The sequence below is a fragment of the Arvicanthis niloticus genome, chromosome 11, assembly GCF_011762505.2.
Source record: "Arvicanthis niloticus isolate mArvNil1 chromosome 11, mArvNil1.pat.X, whole genome shotgun sequence".
Lineage (NCBI taxonomy): Eukaryota > Metazoa > Chordata > Mammalia > Rodentia > Muridae > Arvicanthis > Arvicanthis niloticus.
Window position 1 is genome coordinate 57,236,107 of NC_047668.1, and position 23,698 is coordinate 57,259,804.

General features: G+C 45.8%; 1 protein-coding gene across 2 annotated transcripts in view; it reads left to right on the forward strand.

The window, feature by feature from the left end:
• Positions 1-23,698, forward strand: part of Galnt14 (polypeptide N-acetylgalactosaminyltransferase 14) — a 219,350-nt gene that overhangs the window by 124,485 nt on the left and 71,167 nt on the right. For both annotated transcript variants that reach the window (XM_034514638.2, XM_034514635.2), the window contains exon 2: positions 12,967-13,136. In XM_034514638.2, coding sequence (XP_034370529.1) covers positions 12,967-13,136 — 170 coding nt within the window. The remainder of the gene's footprint in view (positions 1-12,966; positions 13,137-23,698) is intronic.

Here is a 23,698-nt window from a genome sequence, read left to right on the forward strand (position 1 = left end):
AAAAACTGGGTTCTTTTTTGGAGGGTGGGCGGAAGATTTGGTCCAGGATGGGTGAAATAAGGTCAGGGGGGGGGAGGGGAGAGAGGGGAGAGAGGGGGATCCTGGGGGGGGGGGGATGGGGTGGTAGGCACCAGTAGGTGCTCAACTTACATTACCCTCTTTTTCATTAACACGGACTACCCTTGTTCTTTTACTTTTGAAAATCCACAGGCCTTTTCCTTCCTTCAAAGTATATGAGAAACTTTAAAAGGTATAAACATACACATGTAAAAAAAATAAGTGAATGAGTAAGTGTCCAGGGCAGCCTTTATTGGTGAGCCCCCAAGGTGAGGTGTCAACAGCCTGGATCACTGGCTTTGTCCCAGAGCTAAGCCATATGGAAGCTTCCTGGGAGCCAGTGGCTCTTGTTTAGCACTGGGCCCCTGGAGAACTAATTTTCAGGTTTTTCAAGCATACATGCCTGAGAATTACTGAATGGGTATCCCAGCCAACCTTGTGTAGGAGCCGCCTTCCCCTGCAGGTCTCTGGAGTTCCTGTGGCCCTCCCTTCCTGAGTGGTGTCAACTGCACTGTAATCACACAATTATGATGCCATTAAAATGTCACATTTGAAAAAATCCATATAAACAGAGCATTAACAACCGACTGAAAATTGTAGTCTTTACCACTAATGACCTACTTTCTTTACATGCCACGCCCTCCTGCCACCTCCACTCCCTAGCCTTGATTTCGGAGGCAGTGAGAAAATGTAACCATCGCTTCTGCCTGGAAAGCCTTAATGTGCTTGGAGAGGCTCTTGGGCAGAGCCAGAGACTGTCTCTGGCTGGGGATTGGGGTGGGAAACATGGGTAGTATTGAGTGGTTCATGAAAGGAGACCAGCTTCAAGCAGAACACCCACAGGCCAGCAGACCTGAGGGTCTGAGAGGAATGGCAAGAGAAAAGACTGTAGAGAGTCCTGCCTAGCAATAGTGAGAAATTTAAGGGTGGGGTTCACCTTCTTGGCTTCACATCCCTTCCCCTTCGAAGAAGGGATGTAACCTGAGACACAGCAGTCACAAAATAGGAGAAAGGACAAGTCTGTCCTATTGAGTGGATGGGAGCCACAGAGCTCTGTCTTCCTGCTGCTGTGGGTACAGGGTAAGGACATAGGTGGACAGTGACTTGGAGGTCACCTCATGTCCCCAAATACAGCTAAGGAGGACTGTTTTTGTGCTAAAGTTTCTATGTCTCCAGAATCTAATTTTAATGGGCTAAGGACATGGGTTGCTTAAAGGAGTCTTGTAGTGAGTTTGTTTATAAAGCAAGCAGAAGCAGAACTTCCCCGGTGAAGTCATTACTCTTTTCCCAATGTATCTGAATAGCAAGCCTGCAGTCCACACTGAACCAGGTGGTGTGTCTCATTCCAGGAAACAGAGAGAGAGAGAGCCGCCGTGCAGGAAAAACATTGAATGAGTATATGGGGGGGGGTGTGTGTGTCCATTTTTAATGTCTGTCTAGCCTGTGACATCCCTACCACAGTTTGGGATGGCATTGCAGAAGGGACTGTGTCACAGGGGGTTTGGACAAGGATGGATGGTGACAACCATGTCATTTGGGGAGAAACTATTGGTGTTCCCCAAGGTGAGAGCCATGCCCCTGAGAATACTGTTTATATAAGCGTTGTGTAATATATCCTCTTTTGGCAGTTCATATGAGACATCCCGGAAGGGGGTTCGCTGCGCTGGGGAGATGTACAGTGTGGGGGACAGGCTTACGAGGATGCCTCCCAGTTCTTCAGCTTACTGTCACTATCACTTGTGGTATCTCCCACAGCACTAGCCTGAGACAGGCATCCCACCCCCACCAGACTCGGCAGGCATGCTGTCTGGGAACTGTGGGTCTGTTTTTGACATAAAAGAGCCCCTTCTATGGAAAGGCAGCCAGCAGCCCTCCTGGAGTCCTGAGAGATAAAGTCATTTCAAAGTCATTCCCTGCAGCCCACACCTCTGTATTCAGGGGCTGACCTAGTTTTGAGGGAGCCAGAGGCCATCTGGATGTCACCTTATTTACAGAGCTGAGAGAAAATGCACTAGGTGCCCTTGCTGCACACAGTATCTGGGGAGATCTACCCTCCACTTTGGAAACACAGAAAGGGGACCAATTCTGCTTAGCCGAGAGCTGGAGGCTTTCTGCTAATGTCACCTTTGGGGAGTGAGTGACAGGGATTAGGGAACACTTAACTCTGAAACTGTCTTTGGAGCTGTGTTTCAGGGGAGGAGGGGTCTTGGCCCTGGGGCTGAGGAAAGGTGTCTCTAAGATAGTCTTGGCTGAACCAAGTGCAGAACTGAGCTTCCACCCAGAGCCCCCTCCCTCTGCCTTCTTGCTATACTAGTCCTATGCAGGTGCTGGCCAAGGAACCCCACCTGCCTTAATGGGTGACCCTGGCCTTGACAGATCCTGGACAAGGGTGGGTATGGAGTCTATATACCTGTGGCTAGACCCAGTGACCAGGCTTGCTTGCTATGTGGTCTCAGTCAAATCACTTTAGCTTCAGAATACTCAGATGAGTCTTCATTAAAATGGGGTACTAGTAACCACCCAGGCTCATTCTGAGTATTTGAAAGAGTGACATTTTTAAGTAGAACCAAGACTACAGAAAATGCTTTGTAAGGATTCCCTGGTTTCTGCCATCATCCTGTGAGTGACTCAGCCCAGGATAGAGTTTGTCACCTTTGTAACCCTCTCCATTTGCTTGGCTTCCCACGACTTCTCATCTGAATTTCCTCCACTAGAGAAATCTTTCAGGGTATGGTGGTGAAGGCCTATAATTCCAGGTACTGAGACTGAGGCAGAAGGGTAGAAGATTTAAGGCTGGCCTAGGCTACAGAGTAAGTACAGAACCACCCTGAGCAACTTAGTGAGACTCTGACTCAAAAAAAAAAAAAAAAAAAAAAAATATATATATATATATATATATATATATATATATATATATATATACCTGTACATACAGCCATGTGCATGCATACACACACACTAAAATAAAATAAAAAAATAAAGTGAAAGTTTTAAGATTTAGCTTTGTAGTAGAACTTTCGCTTAACATATATGACACTTAGGATGTAGTTCTTAGTAAAATACACACACACACACACATACACACAGGTGTCACTCATACAATAAGTCGGAAACTTGGGAAGCTACAAACCTTGTCACCCATGTTCTTGGTGAGTACAGCTAGAGGCCTGTGCATGGGAGCAAAGTCTGGAAAGCACCAGCAAGACCTCGTGGGGCTGACAAGTCCACAAGAAGAAAGGGGGCCAGAATTCCAGCAGATACCTTGGAGTGCACATCCCTTGACCTTCAACAAATGCAGGGTCCCAGGCACGCCCAGCCGATCGCTCTTGTACTTGTCTGTCCCCAGAGTCATCTATCACAGCTCCACCTTTTTTTTTTTTTTTTAATACACTATGTATATAAAAAGACTTAGCAAAAGCTCTATCTCCAGCCTTCTGAGCGGATAATAACCTCATATATTAGTTTCTTAAAATAGTTTCTTGTCTTATCATTTGCATGGCACTGTGCTCCAACCCAAGTTTGGGATAAAGATTTGAGCCCCAGGAGGGACCCACATTAATAATGATCACTCCCCCACAAGTGGACAGTGAGGTGAGACATCCAGTTACATCACATGTACGTGCTGTCAGAGACCCACCCCCACCCCCGATTTCTGGCATAGGGAAGGAAGGAGCAGCTAAACATAAATTGGCAGAAAGGCAATTGCATTTTTCTCCCAGTTAGCATTCAGTCTCCAGGAGAAATAATCGTAACTGCGGCCATGTTGACAGTAGTACTATGTTACATATGCATTACGTCTTAGCAAGCGACTCTTCATCTCTTATCTCACGTCTGAGATCTGATTTGGTCCTGTAAAGCAGGATTGGGGGAAGATTAGTTTTGCCCTTGGGATGGAGGAAAAAAGTAGCTACGCAGAGATGAAGGAGAAGCACTTTCAGGATAGCTTTGGCCTACAATACAGGGTGCTGAGCAAAGTCAAACTCTGGACTGTGGGTACCCATTAGACATCTCATCCTCCCCTGACATTCACACTCAGGCCTGCGTTCCTGTCCAGAAAATTTGGGTTAGAATGAACAAGAGGGCACAGCTCTTACTCTGCACTTTCCCTGTTGTTTGTGACTTTCCTGACCCCTTTCCTTTTGTTCCATTAACATCAGCCTATGTGCATGTTTCCTTTCTTCCAAAGGGAGGTTTGAAGCCACATAACTAGGCAGGTGTGTGGTAACGACAAGACCCAACCCCCATTACTCACTCATAGTTCTGCTCCCGGTGACCCTGGTTCTGCTCGTTTGTGACTTCTACCAGATACTCTGGGTCACCAAGGCCCCCTTGAAAATCGCTTGGCTCCACAAGCTATTTCTTGCAGCTGAAGGGCTTTCTGATGATGCCTTATGGTATCTGCTGGATCTCTGCAGCAAGTGAAGGAGGAGAGAGAAGCCTGGCTTTTGAAGGGAGAGCTCTTTCCTCCCCGAGAATCTCAAATTTTCATTTTCTTTTTAAATCCTTCTAGAAGCAATTTTCAAAGGGCTGGGTTTCTGACTAGGAGATTCTGCCGCTGCTAAAGGCTACTCTGGCGTTGTTGCCTGGCCACCCCAGGAGAATCCTTTCTCCTCTTCCCTCAGATTCTCTATCCTGGGAAGGTCATTATAGCACCAGCCTTCTACGGCCGGTGACCTTATGCCTAGAAGGGCTTAGATGACCGTGTTTCTGTATTCAGCTCCACACAGATAACAGCTACCCTTTCAGGCCACTTCTTGCTCTTCCCCTGTGTTCAGTTCCTTCTTAGTCTCTCCTGGATACTGGCTTTTCTAGTAAACACTTTTCTCTAATACCAACCTCCTGTAATAAACAGGTCATCATCCCACCTGATGTAGGGGTTTCTTAAGTCTCTGGACAACTCACTGTATTTGATCTGTAAAGAAAGAGAAGGGATCCCAGTTGCTGATGGGTACTAGACACTGTGAGCAGAGCCAACTCTCTGACATCTATCAGTACTTGGGAGGGATTCCTCAGTTATTTGACAACTAACTAGCAATGCCTGTCTCCACAAGGGATCCTTGGCCTTAGCTTTTGGTGATGGCATTTATGGATCTCAGAGCAGGACACAGATCCATCCACATTTGCAGTCTCCTGCCTTGGCACATGCCAGAAGCCATTCCTCTTAGCTGTCATGCTGATTTTGACTTTTCTGGCAACCCCTGCCATGCTAATTAGTAAGCAAATTAAACTCCATATAGGGTCCACATTGTGTGAATTCCCCCCTCCCATCCCAGTTCCAGAAACAAAAACTGGGCTTCTATCCATTCAGCTAATCATATTATATCTCACATTTGGAGGTTTTTCAGGCAATTATAATTACTGGAAGTTTTCTACTTCCTGGAAGCTGGAAGCTTTCCCCCCAACATTGTATTCCCATGGGGTGCTCGGTTGAAATGTGGGCAGAGAGCATGGGTAGACAGCCATGGGAGGGAAGAGTAAAGAGACATTGCTCTTGTCAGTGATTAAAGAAGACCCAACTTATGTGAAGAAGACCCAGTGTTGGAAGGCGTCTGTCTGGACTCAGCTTATCCCCAGGAACTCAGAGGTTAGAAACTCACAGCACCTGTGCTTTATAGACAGTAGCTGGTCCCATGACAATGGGGCTGAAAGCAGTTAAAGCAACTGGAGTAGGTGACACAGGAGGCTAAACTCACCCCTGTTGAATTATATGATACCTCATTTGGTCTGAGAAATAGCCCTTTCCTTGTATATTAGATGTCCATTCTGTCTATCAGCTCTTTAAGGAGTGATGCGCCTATAATTACAATTAACCATTAAGCCATAACACTGAAGGAGAAATTGCCTAATTCTAAGGAAAATTTAAATTTACGGCCAGCACCTGAGATAAAATGAATACTAAGAAGAAGGAGAGAAAACCCCACGGAAGATAAATAGAAAGCCAAGTGGGATATTGACTTGATCCTTCTCCAGTGCAGGGTAATTTGGCTTCTAAAGTGAGTTAGATCATAATAAATTAAATTTAGATTTCTGCACATCAATTAAATAACTCCCAAGACAGAATTCCAGTGAGAAGGAGAGGTGATAATACATGGAGGGAATATGAAAATGAAGATCTGATCTAATAATCCATAATTGATGTGCTGTCCCTTGGTAAGGGGAAAGGACCCTCCAGCGCTTCTGTTGTTAGGTCAGCGAGACTGACTGGCTTCTATTTGGCTGGAGCTTGTCCTAACCACTGGCATGAGCATATTCCCAGTAGTGTTTTCCTTCTGGAACCTTCCCCATGTTAGGATTCACCTCAGTGGTGTGGAAGGCATGAGGAATTGTGCTGTACCTCTTCTCTCTGCCGGATGTCTTTGCAAGGTTACTTCCGTCCAGATGAGAACATAGGAATGAGTAGATACTTATGTTTTTATGAAGGACTGACTGGCGAGTGATATAAAAGAGACATCAACATTGACATCCAAAGTATTAGATAAGGACTACAAGACCCTACGTCCAACCTCATCCCAACATGCATACTCACATGCACACAGCACACATGCACACGCACACGCACATGCACCATGCATGCAACACACACATGCACATGCATGGACACATGGATATTGTCTGAGAGTTTGAGCTGGGTGAACCCTACAGCCTAAATTTTCTTGTCTAAAAAATGAGAACTGTAACTGGCGGACCTACTTCATAAGTGTAATAAATTGTTCTTTTATTACAGGGCTTTGTGTACTATCTGCATATCTCATTGTTCTGTGAAGCACCAACTTTCACTGGTTATATTATTCAGTGCTCAAAGTTCTGTTCAGTCTCTGTCAGATCTACCTTTGTCAGATCATTTTGTTTTCTTTGCCTTTCATATTTTTGCCACTTATTCCCTATTTTCTCTATAGCTGTGCCTACATTGGATCTTCAGGTAGATAGGTAGGTGTTCTTTTCTGTGGGATAACTCCTAAATCTGGAATCCTTAGAGGATCTCAGTGTGCTCATAGTTTCTGCTGCTTTTGCCCACAGAGGGAGGTGATTTTTTTCCTTGTGTGTATGGGTGGTTTTTCTCTTTCTTTTTCAATTTCTTCTTTAGTGGAACCTTGTTGGATTTTAGTGAACCTTGTCTAAATGAAAGGTGTTTTCTCCCTGCTAGGCTGTGCATTTCTACCTCCCGGGAGTCAAGTACATAGCCCATCTATGCTCCTTCATGCCCTTCTTAGACTTAATTACATCAGAATCCTAGTCTCCCATCTTTTGGGAGCCAAGGCTTAACTTCTCAGAGATCTTTGACCTGAGGGCAACCTCAAACTTCTCCTTGTTCAGAATTTAACACCACAGCTCTGAGCACAGCAGACTCTATCTTTCTTAGTCTCACCTCTCAACAGGCGTCAAAGATTTCCGTATAGAGAACTCAGCTAAGCATTCCAGACTGAGGTGGTGGGAGCTTGTTGGTTGGCAAGGGGGATTTCCCCGGAAGTATCTGGCCAGCTGTGGTGCTTGGATCACCACACAGTAGACGGGAAACAGAACTGGCCAGGGGATGGAAGTGCTGGAGAGCCAGGGGCTATGGTCCTAGAAACAGCCTGCTTGTGAGCTAATGGGGCTCCAGCTCCCTACAACTGGCTTAGAAACACTGTCTGTTGAAAAGTGGGACATTGGTTCAGGCTTGGAGAATGTACCCCTCTCATGAATTTGGGCAGATCATTTATTCTCCCATGTCTCTGTGTCTCATTTTCCCCATTTGAAAACAGGTTATCATTTCCTACTGAATTTTAAATCTGTAAGGATTTGAAATAACTCAAGACATTCTCCACTCAGTATGTCCTCCTGAGGTTGTTACAAGAGGTTCTGTGATGGTTAATTTTATATGAAACTTACTAAGCCACAAGGTCTAGGTACTTGGTCATACACTATTCTGGATGTTTCTCAAAAATAGCTTTTAAATGACAGTAACATTTAAATTGCTGCGCTTTGAGTAAAGCAGAATCTACTCCAAAGTGTGGGTGGGCTTCATCCAGTCAGTTGGAGGCATTAAGAGATGGAAGACTGACCTCTCCCTCCCCAAGAAAGAAGGGATTCAACTGGCAGAGACTGTCATCTGCCTTAGATTGCAAGTCAAAAGTGCACGAGCTATTCTTAACACATGTTGGTTTCCATCCACAACTTCTCTTCCCTCCCCCACTGAGAGAGAGAGAGAGAGAGAGAGAGAGAGAGAGAGAGAGAGAGAGAGAGAGAGACAGAGAGACAGAGAGACAGAGAGAGACAGAGAGAGATAGGCAGAGACCAAGAGAGACAGAGAGATGCAGGAAGAGAGATAGAGACAGAGAATGACACAAAGAGACAGACAGACAGACAGACAGACAGACAGACAGAGAGTGGTTCTATTTTTCTAGGGAATCCCTGTCCAATAGAGGAATACATTCAAGCATCGACAACTTAGAGCTGGAGAGACAGTTCAGTAGTGCACTGGCTGCTCTTGTGATTCCTAGCTCACACAATAGCTCACAACCATCTGTAACTCCAGTTCCATGGGATCTGATGCCCTCTTCTAACCTTAACTGGCACACATGTGGCATACACACATGCTTGCAGACAAAACATTCACACATATAAAATAAGCCTAAAAGAAAAAATTTTAAAAGAAGCAGATGGGAAACTGAGCATTGATGTCATTACTTGGGCAAGCATAACTCTTCTAATATCTAAAACAAGGCTTGGGCAAAAACTGCATTGAAGAACATAAAATTGCCTGAGGGTAAAGTGAAGGTGCCTAGTAGACCACTGATGTCTGTATGTATCTGAATTCTGGAATGAGGAGGCTTCTAGTGGTAAATCTGAGATGTGCCCTTTATGTGACACTCATAGGACAGGACACACCTACTACAATTACACCAGGACAGAGGAGGCAAGGGGTATAGACCATGACCTTGCACCCAGTTGCCACCGGTAAGACGAATGTGGTACCATGTCCTGCTTCCATCAAGGATAGGAACCCAGAGACAAGGACCTTTGGAAACACTTATGACCCTGCAGCTGTTCTGAAATGGGGTGGAAAACTTCTCCTACAGTGGCTTGCAGGTCAGGCTCTACACTGTACTTGCTAAGGGGAGTTGGAGCTGCCTTCCTTGAGAATGGTGAAGGCTGGCCAAGAAGGACAAAACAGAAACAAGTAAATGATACATGGCAAGCAACGCTCCAGGGGATGGAATTTCATGGAATATCTGTGTCAGTGAACATGTAATGTAGAAGTAAGCCATTATGGAGGGCTTTCCACAGGTATATGGCATGTGTTTTACCTCCTGTTGTCTCTGGATAATTAAGTCAGCAGATATATCCCTTGCAAGCTGATGGGCTTGGGCAAACCACTACCTGACTCCTCTAAGCACACTTCTCCTTGCACAGATAAGGCTCATATTAAAGAATCTGTGGCAATCTATGTGCACATATATAACATAAAATTTTAGTTAGCATTTTGAAGACACCTTCACCATTCTATAATACATTCAGATGTCCATGGGGGAAAGGTCACCCCCTTGAGGAGGTCTCAGTGCAACAAGCTCTTTAACATGTGACATCTAAACATCCTGAGTGGTACAGTCCCCTCCAAGGATGCCTCCTACTGACAATTCTTATGATTATCCTGCCAACTGGCTGTTATTCTTACATTCTGGGGCCAGAATTCTAGCTGAGTCTTCAAAGCATCTTCTCCAAAAAGACAGTGCCTACCAGAGATACCAAGGATGCTTAGCTGTACTGTATGTGGAGAGGGAACTATGGCAAGCATCCTCCTGTCCTCATAGCTCAATGCCTCTGCTTGATGCAAATGGAGTATGACCTGGAACGAGGCCTAAAAGGTGGGTTGTATCCCCTCTCCCAGCCTCTTATTGCAATGGGTGCCTGGTTCTCCACCTGCTGGTTCACCCATAAGGCCTCATAAGGTTCAGACATCAGGATAGATTAAGGTCATCCCATAACAGGTCATCTTGTGGAAATTAATTCTCTTCCTTATACTTCATCCCATATATGTAGCCAGGGTCAATTTCCCTATGACCTACTTTCTAAGGCCCAGATGTTTTTTAAGAGTTTTTCTTTATGCATGCCCTTTAAGTAGTTAAGTTTATACTAATGTAACTGGGCCACTGGATTCCTGGGAATTTCATCAAATGCATTTTGGGGATGTGACAAACAACAGCTCTTGTCAACTTCATAAGTGTTAGCATTCTTCCTAGGCTCTGCCCCACAGTTACCTGGCAACAGTCAAGTATGCCTGACTCACTCTAAAAGGGGCTGTTTGTCCCCTCCTCACTCTTTTACTCTCTTATCCTCTTACTCTCTTATGCTCTTACCTTCTTAATCTCTTACTCTCTCTTTTCCTTCTCTCCCCATTCCTCTCCCCTCTCCTCTCTCTCCCCACATGCTCATGACTGGCCTCTCTCTCTCTCTCTCTCTCTCTCTCTCTCTCTCTCTCTCTCTCCCTTCCTCTGTCTCTACTCCTTTCTCAACTCCCCTCTCCATGCCCTAAATAAACTATATTTCATTGTATGGCTGGTACCTCAAGGGAAAGGGATGTCTCAGCATAGGCCTGCAGAGCCACCCCTCCCACTTCACCAGATCAGGCTTCTACCAAACATGTCCTGGTTCTGTCTTTCTTTTTTTATAAACACAACAATAAGTATAGGAGAAAATTCTTTATAATCTCTAAACTAACCAACCTTCCTTCCTTCCTTCCTTCCTTCCTTCCTTCCTTCCTTCCTTCCTTCCTTCTTCTTTCTTTCAGAAATAGGTATTGAATCATGGGCCCCATAGAGGTGCAGTCAGCCTCATGGGTCACAGAGATTATAGGTCTGTGCCACCAAGCCTGGCTTCACATATTCTTGCACACACATGCACACTGTTGGTTCTGTTATTCTATACCACACTTCTGAATGGACTAGCCTCCATCTGGCTTTCTTTGCTATGCATTCCTTACACATTCTTCAAGATCCAACTCTTTGACCTTCATTCTATGAGATATACTCTATTTCCTTCTCTCTGTAAAAACATTGCCATTAAGCTTATGTGGTTGAACTCACCTTGTAGTATGGTATAGATGTTCTCTCTCTCTCTCTCTCTCTCTCTCTCTCTCTCTCTCTCTCTCTCTCTCTCTCTCTCTGTGTGTGTGTGTGTGTGTGTGTGTGTGTGTGTGTGTGTGTGTATACACAGAGTGGGACCTCTCTAGGTCATGTGCTACTGTCTCTTCCTCCCTCCTCTTTAGCTCAGAGCACTGTGAGGGTTACAACTTATTTAGAGAATCATAATGAATTAAGTTGGCAGTGAGCCAATGGGAGACAGTCTCACAACCCTTCCCATGAGGATGGATGTCAAGGTCACCCTGGGGTGGTGTTCCAAACAGAGGTGACAGCTGTCAAGCTGTGACATTGCACGACACAGCTTGTGGGTTTCCCACGCCTACCTAAGTTCCCTCTAGCAAGTTCTCAAGGAGCAGTATCATAAGACACTAATAAAATCAATTATTGGATAAAAATCACTGGTTTCCAGGGCTTCATTTTATGCTATTAGAGAAAAATGCTGTTTCAAACAGAGATAACAAAGAGGAAAAGAGAGATCAATTACCAGATAAGATCTCACAGTGCACAAGATGAGCATGCAGACTGGTATAGCCCCTCTTACCTGTCATGGAGCCTGTGCAAATGTCACTGAGCCCACTCTGAACCTCCTGCTTGGGTGCCTGCATGCAGCAACAGCTAGCATTTTGTGACTGAGAGGCTTGTCTTTCCTTCCTTAATATTTGTGTAGTGTGAGACTCTGGCCTGACTATTAGGGTCATATGAATGAACAACTTCTTCTTGGTAACAATGCCAGCCTCAGGGCATGAGGCATCCCACCTGAGGCCATTAAGAAGCGCTTTCTGGAGGCACAGCGTTTGTGGTTTAGATGGAAATGAAAGTTGTAGGCGTTTGGAGTGTGGACTACTCTTTCTCATGGTGAGAGTGGGAACAGCTTTTGGAAGAGGCTGCCAAGCTGAGTCCTGGATTCTCAGCCCTGCTTGCTGGATGGAGAGACTTGGCTGTGATTTTGTTGCTGATGGGGTAGATCTAATGGGAAGGCAGGCCCTCACCTCCCCTGTCGGAAGGATCCAGAAGACTAAGCTCTGCCTGAAGACCTGCCACTTGCCAGGCTGGTGGCCTTTCTAGGGTCCCTTGTTCCCTACTTTGCCCAGAGAATTTAAGTGGGAAACAAACCAAGAACATGGAAGTCACCTTCCATATTCTGAAATCCTGTGCTCTCGGATACAAATTGTAGGCTTATTACTGGCTCACCCATTGATGCTGCCTCTAAGAGTGGCTACACGTTCTTGGGTTGGAGAAACAAAAGACCAGGGTGTCTGGTGGACCACACACCATGTGGATCAATGACATAATTCTTGAAACTGCCTCTCCTGAAGCACATCAGAGATAATAGTAGTTATGGCCCACCTGGTCTGTGCTAGTGTACCAGGTATCCTCACATTGTCCTGGGAAGATCATCTCTCAAGTCGGGATGCTAGAATTTAGGCCCAGGTCCTGCTTCTCCCTAAGTGTGGATCTTGGGCAATGTACTGTGTGTATGAGAGTGTATTTTCATCTGTCAGTTGACACATCTGAGCAATTGTGTGAGGATGATATGAGATCATGGAAAAGATGGTCCTAGAAGTGTACCTGGCATGTGGGGCTTGATAGATAGCAGTAACAATATTATCACCATTCTGTATGTGATTATTATTGCTGGCAGACTTGCTGATGTTCTGCCCCCGGCCCCATGTTTTTTGAGCTCAGCATTGCCAGAACAAGCTTAGTCCCTGATCGGATGCTGACAGATGGATGGGAGCTGGTGGTGGCTGGGGAGCCTTCTCACAGACTTTCCATTCATGTCACGCAGCCTTCTGATGCGGACTGGGATGACCTGTGGGAGCAGTTTGATGAGCGGCGGTATCTGAATGCCAAAAAGTGGCGTGTTGGTGATGATCCCTACAAGCTGTATGCTTTCAACCAGCGGGAGAGCGAGCGGATATCCAGCAATCGGGCTGTCCCAGACACACGCCATAAGAGGTACCTCCTCCTTCTTCCATGTAGGTGCCTTACCCGTCTTTGTAGCCAGGACATATTAGCATTGAGTTTGATTTGTGGACTCAATGATCATAGTGCCGAGTGCCAGAAACTGGGGCAGGTGACAGGATGGAGTAATTTATCTGTGCTACACACTGCTTGTACACACACCGTCCCATAGATCCTGCTTTCTACTTGGAGGTTAAAGAGAGAGAGAAGCCCACCACAGAGATACACCTGCCCCTTATCTGTTGGTCACCCTAGGTGATGCATCCGATAATACTCATGGAACACTAAAAGACTGGACCTGGATTTCCCTGGCCAAGTCTTATATCCCAGCCTGGCTTTCTAAGCAGAAAGGCATGATGGGTAAACCCTCAGGAATTCAGGCTGTGCTCTCTCCTGTCACTAGGAGAAATTCTTTCTGTAGCACCTCATGCACATTTTGCAATGTGAGAAGAGACTCAGAGGGGCCTCTTCACTGAACATGGTTTCCAGTCTGTCCGCCAAGGAGCCCTTTCACACAGCCTCTTTGTTGCCACTGGCTTAGACAGGCCACAGCTCCAGAGGGCAACAGAGATCAGGTAGAGAGCTTTGTTAGGAGCAGAAAGAGGCTTTGTGAAGATGGATGCTTTGTTTGCTCACCAACTGCTCCTTCAGTCCTGGTAGTTTCTATGTATGCTACTGAGGCCTGAGAAAGCAATTGGGTCCTAACACTATTTTCCCCTCCAAGCCTCCATGCTCAGGCCCAGACGTACCAGAGAGTCACAGAGAGATGACTTGTATTTGTTGCATGACTGTCCTTGCACCTACTCCGACAGCAGTCTGGCCTCGGGGTGGAGAGACTCAAAGACAGCTCAACTGGAAAGGTATACAGTGTTGATGTAAGGGCATAGAGTATTGACTTCAAACTTTCTGTCTTTTTTTTTTTTAGTTGGTTTGGGTCCCCATATTATGGTAGAAGAATTTGTACACAAAGGACTTTTATAATTATTGAGGCTTAATATGTTAATAATTCTTGAGCATGTACTATGTGAAGTCACCCAGACTTAGTTTCCAAAGCGGAGCTGGAAATCTTGTCTTATGCAACATGTATCCTGTGGAGACATTCAGCTAGTCCTTGTTAGTCACTATCAGTATTGCACGGACTTGGAGTCTTGGTGTCCACATGAACACAGCAAAGGGTTCAAACTGGATGATAGCCTGGCTCCTCCTAATGCTGACCATCTGTGAATTTAACTCTCCCTGCAAGGTGTCATGAAAGTCCCCCTAAGCAGCAGTGTCTGTGTCCCCTATAACCAGAGTCCCCTCCTCCTCCCTCCTACTGGCCTAAACTCTCTTAAAGTCGGAGTCCCACTGAAATTCTTTTTAATATTGCTATTTGAATTCCCCAGCCCTTATCTTGTTACTCCCCTCTGAGCAAAATTTAAATACCAAGTTATTATATTTCTTTGAGCAGAAAGTACGTGTGGGAGATCAGGCAAGAGGGAGAAGAGAGAAACCCCATTAGGGGCTTGGGGGAAGCCTAATTAGGTCTCATGCAGGTAGTTGCTTCCTTGTCTTCATTCTAGATGCCAGGCCCCCACGAAGAAAACAGAAAAGTCACTGGCACAACTGGGTGGGAGGCCCTGGAGAGCAGCCACAACTGCTCTTAGCCATGAGAGGATGTGCCAAGAGCTCACCGAGCAGGTGAGTGTGCTGAGTTCTGTCCTGCACTCACTTGCCTCCGCAAAGCAGAAATAAAAGTTTGCACAAAGACCAGACTCGTGGTGGCAGGCAACGAAGAGCCAAGCTTGATCCCCGAAGAGCCTGGCTTGCCAGCCAGCTCTGGTCTCTGCACCTACCCAGGGTTCCATCTGTTAAAGAGTTGTGATCTGCAGGGAGGCAGCGGGAAGGGCAGAGAGGACTGAGGTAGAATCCAGATACTGTTTGAGAAGACAGTTAGGGAAAGAATATTAGTCGTATGTCTGCCTCAGGGCAATAGCCTTAACCAGCAGGAGCTAGAAGTGTGCTACAAAGACAATTCTGGATTCAGGGAGTGTTACCTAGAAAAAAAAAAGGTGCAAAAGAGTAGAGATCAGAAGACTCAAGAGTTGGAGAGTTGGGATGGGTACCTAGGATGAGAAATCATCTTGAGAATCTTGAGCAAGGACCAACTGGATCCTCCAGCCCTAGGCTGAGTTTAGTAGAGTGCTGCCCCCTGCTGGCGGTATTCTTGTGCTCTCAAGAACCCCAGAGCCTGTCCACAAAAGCCCAGTGTTCTTCCCTCAGACTGCGTGATGAGATTTTCTAGCTACATACAGGATCTCCCTCATCCAGCTCTTGCTTACAGGAACCATCTAGGCTAGCGTCACCAGCATAGGTTTTACTGCTGTGAGTCCACACAGACCAACAGAACCCTGGGACTCACTGTGCGGCCTGCCGACCTCAGCTATGACCAGCACAGCTAATGATGGTCAGGAGTTCTCAACAGCAATGTTGCTGACATATTGGGCTGGATGATTCTTCATTGAAGGGGTATCCTGGGCATTCCCAGATTCTAGCATTTTCTCTGGTCTCTAATACTAGATGCCAATAGCACCCCCTACCCTAACAGCTACCTTCCCCCACACAACAAGTTGTGATTGCCAAAAATATCTTTCCCGTATGTCTCCCCTGGAGAACAAATCTGCAACAAGGTTCACTGCCGTGAATCTGGCCTCGCTTTTTACCCAAATCTTCAGGGATAAAGTAAAATATTTATCACCAGTCCACCATCAGCAAGAGGTCAGGCCAGACCTTTTATGTAAAGCAGACTGAAGTTGAAAACAACGTAAAGGGTCACCAGAGGGCCAGCACAGGGTCTCTAGCATCCAAAAGCCATTTTCCATCCTGGCTGTGCTAACTGGCAAGATGAATGAACGTGCTTCCTCCACACCTTGCTTTTCTCTTTTGAAAAGCAGGGATAAAAATAACAATAATGATCCCATGTACTCCAGTTATTATACGGGTCAAATAAAGTATGGAGACAGTGTTGACCTATTTTCTAGTTGATATTTAAATATATATACACACTATACAATGATAGCTGAGCATCCTGTGGATGAGAAGCATGATGGTAGAAAATCAGAGATGATGAAACAGACAAATGAAGCGCCGGCTTGAAAACCAGAATGGTGGGGTTAGACTGTCAGGTGTGGTGGTGGGGTCAGGGAAGAACAAAGATCGGGGTTCAAGGTCAGGCTGGACTCCAGAGCAATAGACTGAGCAGTATCACAGTGAGGTATGTTGGTTTCTAAATGCCAGTCTTAGCAGCTCTCAACCCAGCCTTCTTCTGAGAGACACTTGAGAGCCATTTAAATATGTTGATACCCAGATTCCAATCAACTCAAGTGTGTCCTTGCTCAGTTCCCAAGTGACTCTAATGAGCAGCAAGACTTGAGGGTGGCCGCTCCACGTAAGGGCTTCTCAGACTTAAACAGTCAGACAAGTCATCTGGGGATGTTTTCCTGTCTGACTCAGTAGGTCCTGGGGCGGGGGAGGGGCAGCTGATTGTCAGCATTTTCTTTCTTCTTAAGGTTTATTTTTTTTATACTTTTTATTTATGCATCTCTGTACCTGTATGTGTGAGACAGAGTGAATGCCACATGTGTGGGGACCACTGGAGGAGCCCAGAATAGGGATTTAGATCCCTAGGAGCTGGAACTACTACCTATGAGAGTGAACCACCATGTTGGTCGCTATCCTGAGTCCTCAGAGAGAGTAACAAATGCTCGTAGCCACTGTGCCATCTCTTCAGCTCTGAGATTCTGCATGTCTAATGGGTTCCCAATGACAGCATTGCCTGTGGTCTGTGAATCATACTTTGAACAGTAAGAACTCATAAAGGCTTTGAAAGTGTGACTCTCCAAACCAAAGGACCAACAGCAGCAGCAGCACTTGGGAGCATGTTGGAAATTCACATTCTTGGGCTTTGCCCAGAAAACTTCAGGTGAGCCCCAGGAACCTGGCTTAGCAAGAACTTTAGGTGATTCTGAGGCCTGCTCTATAAAGCGTAGGCCAGATGAAGTCCATGTATGATCTGATTCTTCCAAAAGCCTCAGGGTTTGAGGAGAGAGCAGAGGCCCTGGGATAGTGCATCCACCTGCCCATATATTTGTGTACCTCTCCCTCTGACCAGGTATTGACTTCTGGCCTTGTATAGGCTGGGCTCTCTTGTTTTCTCTTTTCCCTCTTCCTTCAACCTCCACCCTCATTCCACCATCCTCTTGGCAACTGGCATCACTGTTCCTAAGATGTGTCTATTACAGGGTCTCATGCTTTACCTCATGGCTAATGACTTACGTTGGCTGCCTAGCTCATTCATGGAGCTGAGCCCCAGTGATGCAGCCTTTGTTCCTACTAAGGAAACCATCCTGCCTTGCAGCAAAGATCCTGCTAGTTCTGATGTCAAGTGCCCTGTAGAGAAAAAAAAAAAAAAAACAAATTGAATATCTATTACAGTGTCTGGTGTGTGATAAGGGCCACAATATCTGTCTGTTGAATAAATGAAAGAGAAAAACATATTAGAAAGACCATCAACCCCCTGTCTCTCTCTGTGTCTGTGTCTGTGTCTGTGTCTGTGTCTGTGTCTGTGTCTGTGTCTGTGTCTGTGTCTGTGTCTGTGTCTGTGTCTGTGTCTGTCTGTCTGTCTCTCTCTCTCTCTCTCTCTCTCTCTCTCTCTCTCTCTCTCTCTCTCTCTCTCTCTTACACCTGCCTTCAATGCAGAGAGGAAAGAGGAACTAGAAGAAGCCCTCTCTCATTATCCTTTGGCCCCCAGGAGCTTCATATGAGAAACGGAGAGAGTAGTCACAGAGTTAAAGGGAAAAAGCTTTTTCCCCCTTTGAAGAGTTCTCATTACTGAAAAGAGAAGAGTGAAGAAACAGCATGTAGGAGGGGTCTGAGCTTATTAAATTTGCTTCCAATTTTCTTACCACAGTAATTGGATTCTGATTTATAGTATGCGTTTGGACAGCGCCAGGAACAGACAACTATTAGCTGAGCATTAGAGCAAGAGCTACCAGGAGAGAGCTGTTGGGTTGAATTGCCTCAGAAGCTGAAAAGCCAGATGACTTGACAGGGAGGGGCGGGAGGAGGAGAAGGCATTGGTCCTCCCTTGTAGGCTGATGAGCTGACTGGATCCTTAGGAGTAAGGGCAGGGATAGTGCCATAGGCAGAATGGTGCAGAAAGTGGTGGATCCCTTACATACCCACACTGTGAAGTTAACATCCCTCCCGTAACCGCCCTACCCCGCACGTCCATTTGGTATGATGGTCACAGTATCAAAGCTGAGACTTGCTTGCATGCTTTAGACATGCATGTCTCTGGAGAGACGTGGGGAGGAGGGATTACAGAGTGATTTGTGAAACATCCTGGTTCCTCCCCTTTCTTCATCTTCTTTGTAAAGTGTTGGGCTAGATCACCTTCACTCATTTTCACAATTCTCTGCTCTTCATGTCATTGCACAATTGTGGACCAGCTTCGCTCGGTCTTTATGGTCCTGATAGCTTGTCCCACTTCAACTGAACAGAGCACTGGGCATCCTAATCCCAGTGTTTCCACTTCAGGCATGTGGCTCTCTCAATGACTTAGGCTCCAGGTCACTGTCTGGGCCCTGTTGGCACAATGATTAAACATGGATATGTCATATATTACATGATTTGGAGGAGGTAGTGGCTTACCATGCAGAAAATTTTTAATGTAAGAAAGAGACAACTTTAGGTGAGCTATGAGTCTTAAGAATATTTCCCCAGAGCTCTTCTGTTTATAACACAGTGACTGGCCAACAAACAATCCCTGTTTTCCATTTATTCTACCTCTACCTTGCCACAACAGCTGGCTTTCCCATCATCCCAATAGTACATAAAATATCTGGCAAGCAAGAAGCCAACAAACGGAGACACACCCCTCAGGTGGGGGGGGGGGCAGATATTTTGATAAAGCAATGTATGGTTTTGCTGTTGCCTAGCAATGCCTGTGATGGGGTTGCTTGGATTGCAGGGAAGCAGGTGTCAGGGTGAGCTACATAGAGTTACCGCTAGGGAAGCTTCATCAGGTCGCCTCCCTGGTCCGGCTGGGTTTGATTGCTCCCTTCTGGCACACTCTCCCAGCCTTTAGTCCAGTGTGGAACTAAATGGTAAGAACCAGTGGGGCGCCCATCTCTTGCCTGGAGGGAAAATTCCACACTTCAATACATCTCACCAGGAAGACATTTTTCCTTTGCTCCTTTTCATCCTGGGAAATGAAGGGGCAGCTTCCCCGGTCTCTGGACGAATTCCTCCCTCCTTGTATTTACTCGGTTGGAATGGCTGTCAGAGATCATGATCATTTCTCTCCTTGTGCTCGTCACTTAGTGGTAATAGGATAAGAATCTTTACGGCTGGAATGGCTAAGCGTAAAAAATGTTCATATTCCCTCAGAGTCAAGGCTATTCCACCAGCTCAGCATTGTGTTAGCGATTCTGCAGCCAGGCTGAGAGGAGGGGAGGGAAACCCATCACAGACACTTAGCTTCTGCAAACAAGCTCTTCACATCTGCTACTTTCTAGTCCCCCTGTGTGAACCATTTTTCTAGTATGAGATGTGAGCCCCCTGATGGAGTCTCTGTGTTGTTTGCTTGGAGTCCAAGATGCTCTTGTAGAAGGAAGGGAACCAATGGAGGTTAAATTCAGAGCATCTTGGAAGTAGCTGTGCGGTTAAACTGAGTCAGCAGATCTGGGTCCTGGCGCTGATGTCTACAGTGCTGTGATGGCACATGTGCACTGTCAACTTGACTAGACTCGAAATCCCCTAGGAGACATACCTCTAAGAATGCCTGGGAGGGTGTTTTTAGAGAGGCTTCACTGGAGATGGAATGCTAATCCTCAATGTGGTTGGACAACCGATGATCTGGGAACTCACACTTACTGAAGAAGGAGCAAGGAGGGGGTGGCAGAGCTCATCTTGTAATCCCAGCACTTAGGAGAGAGAGTCAGGGAGGGAAAGTCCAAGGCTGCCCTTCATTATATAGAAAGCTTGGAGCTGGTCTGAGCTACAGGACACCTGGACTCAAAACACACAAGCAAAACAAACAGAACTTTTCATTTCTTTTATTTATTCTTCTCTCAACAATACATTCCAACCAGTGTCTCCTCCCTCCACTCATTCCCCCCTCCCAGTCCCCTGTGCACACACACACACAGATCCCCTCTCCCCCAGATCCACTGCTTCTTCATTTCCCTTCAGAAAAGAACAGACTTCCCAGTAATATCAACCAAACTCAGCATAACAAGATGCAATAAGACTAGACATGTGCCCTCATATCAAGGCCAGATAAGGCAACCCAGTAGGAAGAAAAAGGTCCTGAAAGCAAGCAAGGGAGTCAGAGATACTCATAATTGTTTTTTTAAGGAAGAGACCCAAGGAACTTCAGCCTCACTGCATCATGCTTCCTGCTCTATGGGGAAGGGCGGAAGTGAGTAGTCACCACTGGGAGCCCACTCCCACCACATCATGCCTTCCCATCCTGATGGACCCCATGCTCAAACTGTGATCCAGAGTAAGCCCTTACTTCCACAAGTTGCCTCATATTAGATATTAGGTCTTGGCCTTGAGGAAAGTGATTAATACAAGAGTCTTGAGATAATTCTTTCCAGGTAAGGAGGTTGGGCCACAGGACTCAGTTAATATGTGTCTCCTGGTCAGGATTGTCTTTCACTCCCGTCCCCTTATCCTTTGAATGCTGAGCCTGAAGGTCCCCTCTATGGCTGCCTTCTCTGAATTCCAGATTCCCCAGAGGCACAGCTCCTTAGTCTGCACAGAAGGATCAGGCATGACACTGACTGATCAGGGTCTGCCTAACAAACCTACCTTAGCATGATTGATTTCCATACCTTGTTTCCTAGGAACACCCTCCAACTTTGCCCTTGCATTGTGCAATCACCATTTGTTCATTTATAATTTGTGCATTCCATTCATTCAGACAACACTTGTATTTAGAATTTTCCACATGTCAAGTTCTGCCTTAGGGATGTGTCCCTGTGGGTCTCAGATATGAATTTCATTGAGGCCTTCTCTCCTTGATTCAGTCCAGCACCCCTACCTTTCCCTCGCTCCCATTTTTTAGTCTGGCTACTCCTGCCATGGCCATGTCCTGGAGCACAGGGGCTAGAAACATTTCTATGAATAAAGGGGAGCTGGCCTATGTAGAAGAAGGAATCTGCAGCTTTCAGAAGTAGATGGTATTTTAGTTATAACTGGCAGGAACATATGGGCCTCGATGATCTCACCAGGGGATGGGCATTCCATGTTGGAATGAGACCATAGAAAACTATCAGACAGGAGAGCCAGTGCATTGTTGAACCAGTCCTGTTTGGAGGATGAGACAATGAAGGGTAGGAGCAGAGGAAACATTCTGGAAGAAAAACTTAAGACTCGTGCTTAGCAAAGTCTTGACTTGAGGAGAAGAGCTTAGGGTTAACTCGGTAAACAACTAGAAGGCTCTCTTTCTCATATCCGCACTACTCTATTGCCATGGCAACCCTGGAGATGCCCTATGCACGTTTTATGCCAGTGCGGTGTTATGGGAACTTCTAATAGAGGAAAGAAACCAAAGTACAATAAGCAAAATGGGGCAGGGTCACAATGATGCCCCTGAGGGAGGAGGAGTACCAAATTAAGATTGGCCCTAACCGGGGTCAAGCCAGAGAAGGAGCTTGGCATGGATCTTAGCAACAGAACCCTTAGGGTGGTTTCATGGCTGTCACACTGGGCCACATGTTTGTAGATTAGATGGGAGGGATGAGGAGCAAACACTGGCCTTGGAGTAAAGGAACTGGATGTGGCAATGGGACCTGTCCTTCATGCGAGAGCAACTTCTGTGCTTCAGAATGAGCACCAGAGCAGGTTATAAGAGACCTGAGTATATTTATCAAAAGTTGAGATGAGAAGAACCAGGCTCAGCAAGGGTAAGGAGTCTATTCAAGGTTAAACTGTTCAGTGCTTAGCTGAAACTCAAAGTCAGGTTCTCAGGTTCAAAGCCATATGTATTTCTCATTCTATGACTAACATAAAACAATTGGACTAAGCCTACTGTGGGGGGAGGCAGACAGAGTGAGACATAGAGACAAACAGAAAGACAGAAACAGATCAACAGAGACAGTGACAGTGACAGACTAATTGAGATGAACTTGGGCTTTGGAGCAAGGAGAATAAGGTGATACATAGGGATTCTGGGTTTGAAAGTTAAGATACTTTGGTAGGTATCTTTTAGCTTTGCCTAGAGATACAAAATCTAACACTTTAATCATCCAATGAGTGAAGGCTGTCATCTGCTGTCCTGTTACTTACCTGGGCCAAACTGTAATGGGCAGGTAACTGGAGAAGCTCTCTCTGTGGTTCTGAAGGTGCTGATGAGTGGCCTTGGTTCTGGAGGCAGGTTTTTCTGCCTCCTCCCTGGATCTGTTCCCCATAGCTCATACACTCTGAGGATTTGGGCAAAGTATAGAAGCCCAGAAAGAGATTCTAGCATACGTTTAATGCCCAAATGGGAAAGTGGTTTGAACTAAACATGTGCTATGAGGAACTTAAATCACAGATCACTGCATTCAAGGCAGCAAGAGATGTACCTGTGTGCAAGCTGATGCTTGTCCCATGGGATGATAGTTTTCAAACACCGCAGCCTCTCCACATGGGTGACTGGGGACTCCCTTACCCTCCTGCGGCCATTGAAACAATCGTATCTTATGGACTACCCCCACCTTAGATAGGATTACTGTTGCTGCAATGAGGCATCATAACAAAAGCAACTTGGGGAGGAAAGGGTTTATTTGGCTTGTACTTCCATATCACTGTTCATCATTGAAAGAAGTCAAGACAGGAACTCAAATTTGGAGACAGGAGCTGATGCAGAGACTATGGAGGAAGCCTGCTGAACATGGCTTGATCAGCCTACTTTCTTATAGAACCATGGACCACCAGCCCAGGGATAGTACCACCCACCATAGTCTGTGCCCTCCCCCATCAATCACTAATCAAAAATATTCCTTATATCCAGATCTTATAGAGGCATTTTCTCAGTTGAGGTTCCCTCCTTTCAGAACATTCTAGCTTGTGTCAAGTTGACATAAAACTACCCAGCACGGCACCTTTCTATAAGCCCTTCCAAATCAAGTATTTTTACTTTATTTCATGATAATATTTCATATTTTACCCATGCCCTTTGCCAAATATCCAAGAGCCAGACCTGGCTCTTCATCCCTCCTCAGATGCCTGCTTCTCTTTGGGTTATCTTTGTCTTTTTGCCAAACATTTTGAGGCATTATCATAGAATATGGTGAGAAATTAGGGGTAAATACAAGAATGGCCTGGGTCCTTCCTGAGACAAGGCTCTAACCTCTTCAGCCCCTTTGCTGTCTGTGATGGCTAGTTTTGGTTGTCAACTTGACTGCATCTGGAATTAACTAAAATCCAAGTAGCTGGGCACACCTGTGAGGAATTTTTTTCTTAATTAAATTATTTGAAGTGGGAAGACCCACTTCTAATCCAGATCTTTTGAGGTGGGAAAATCC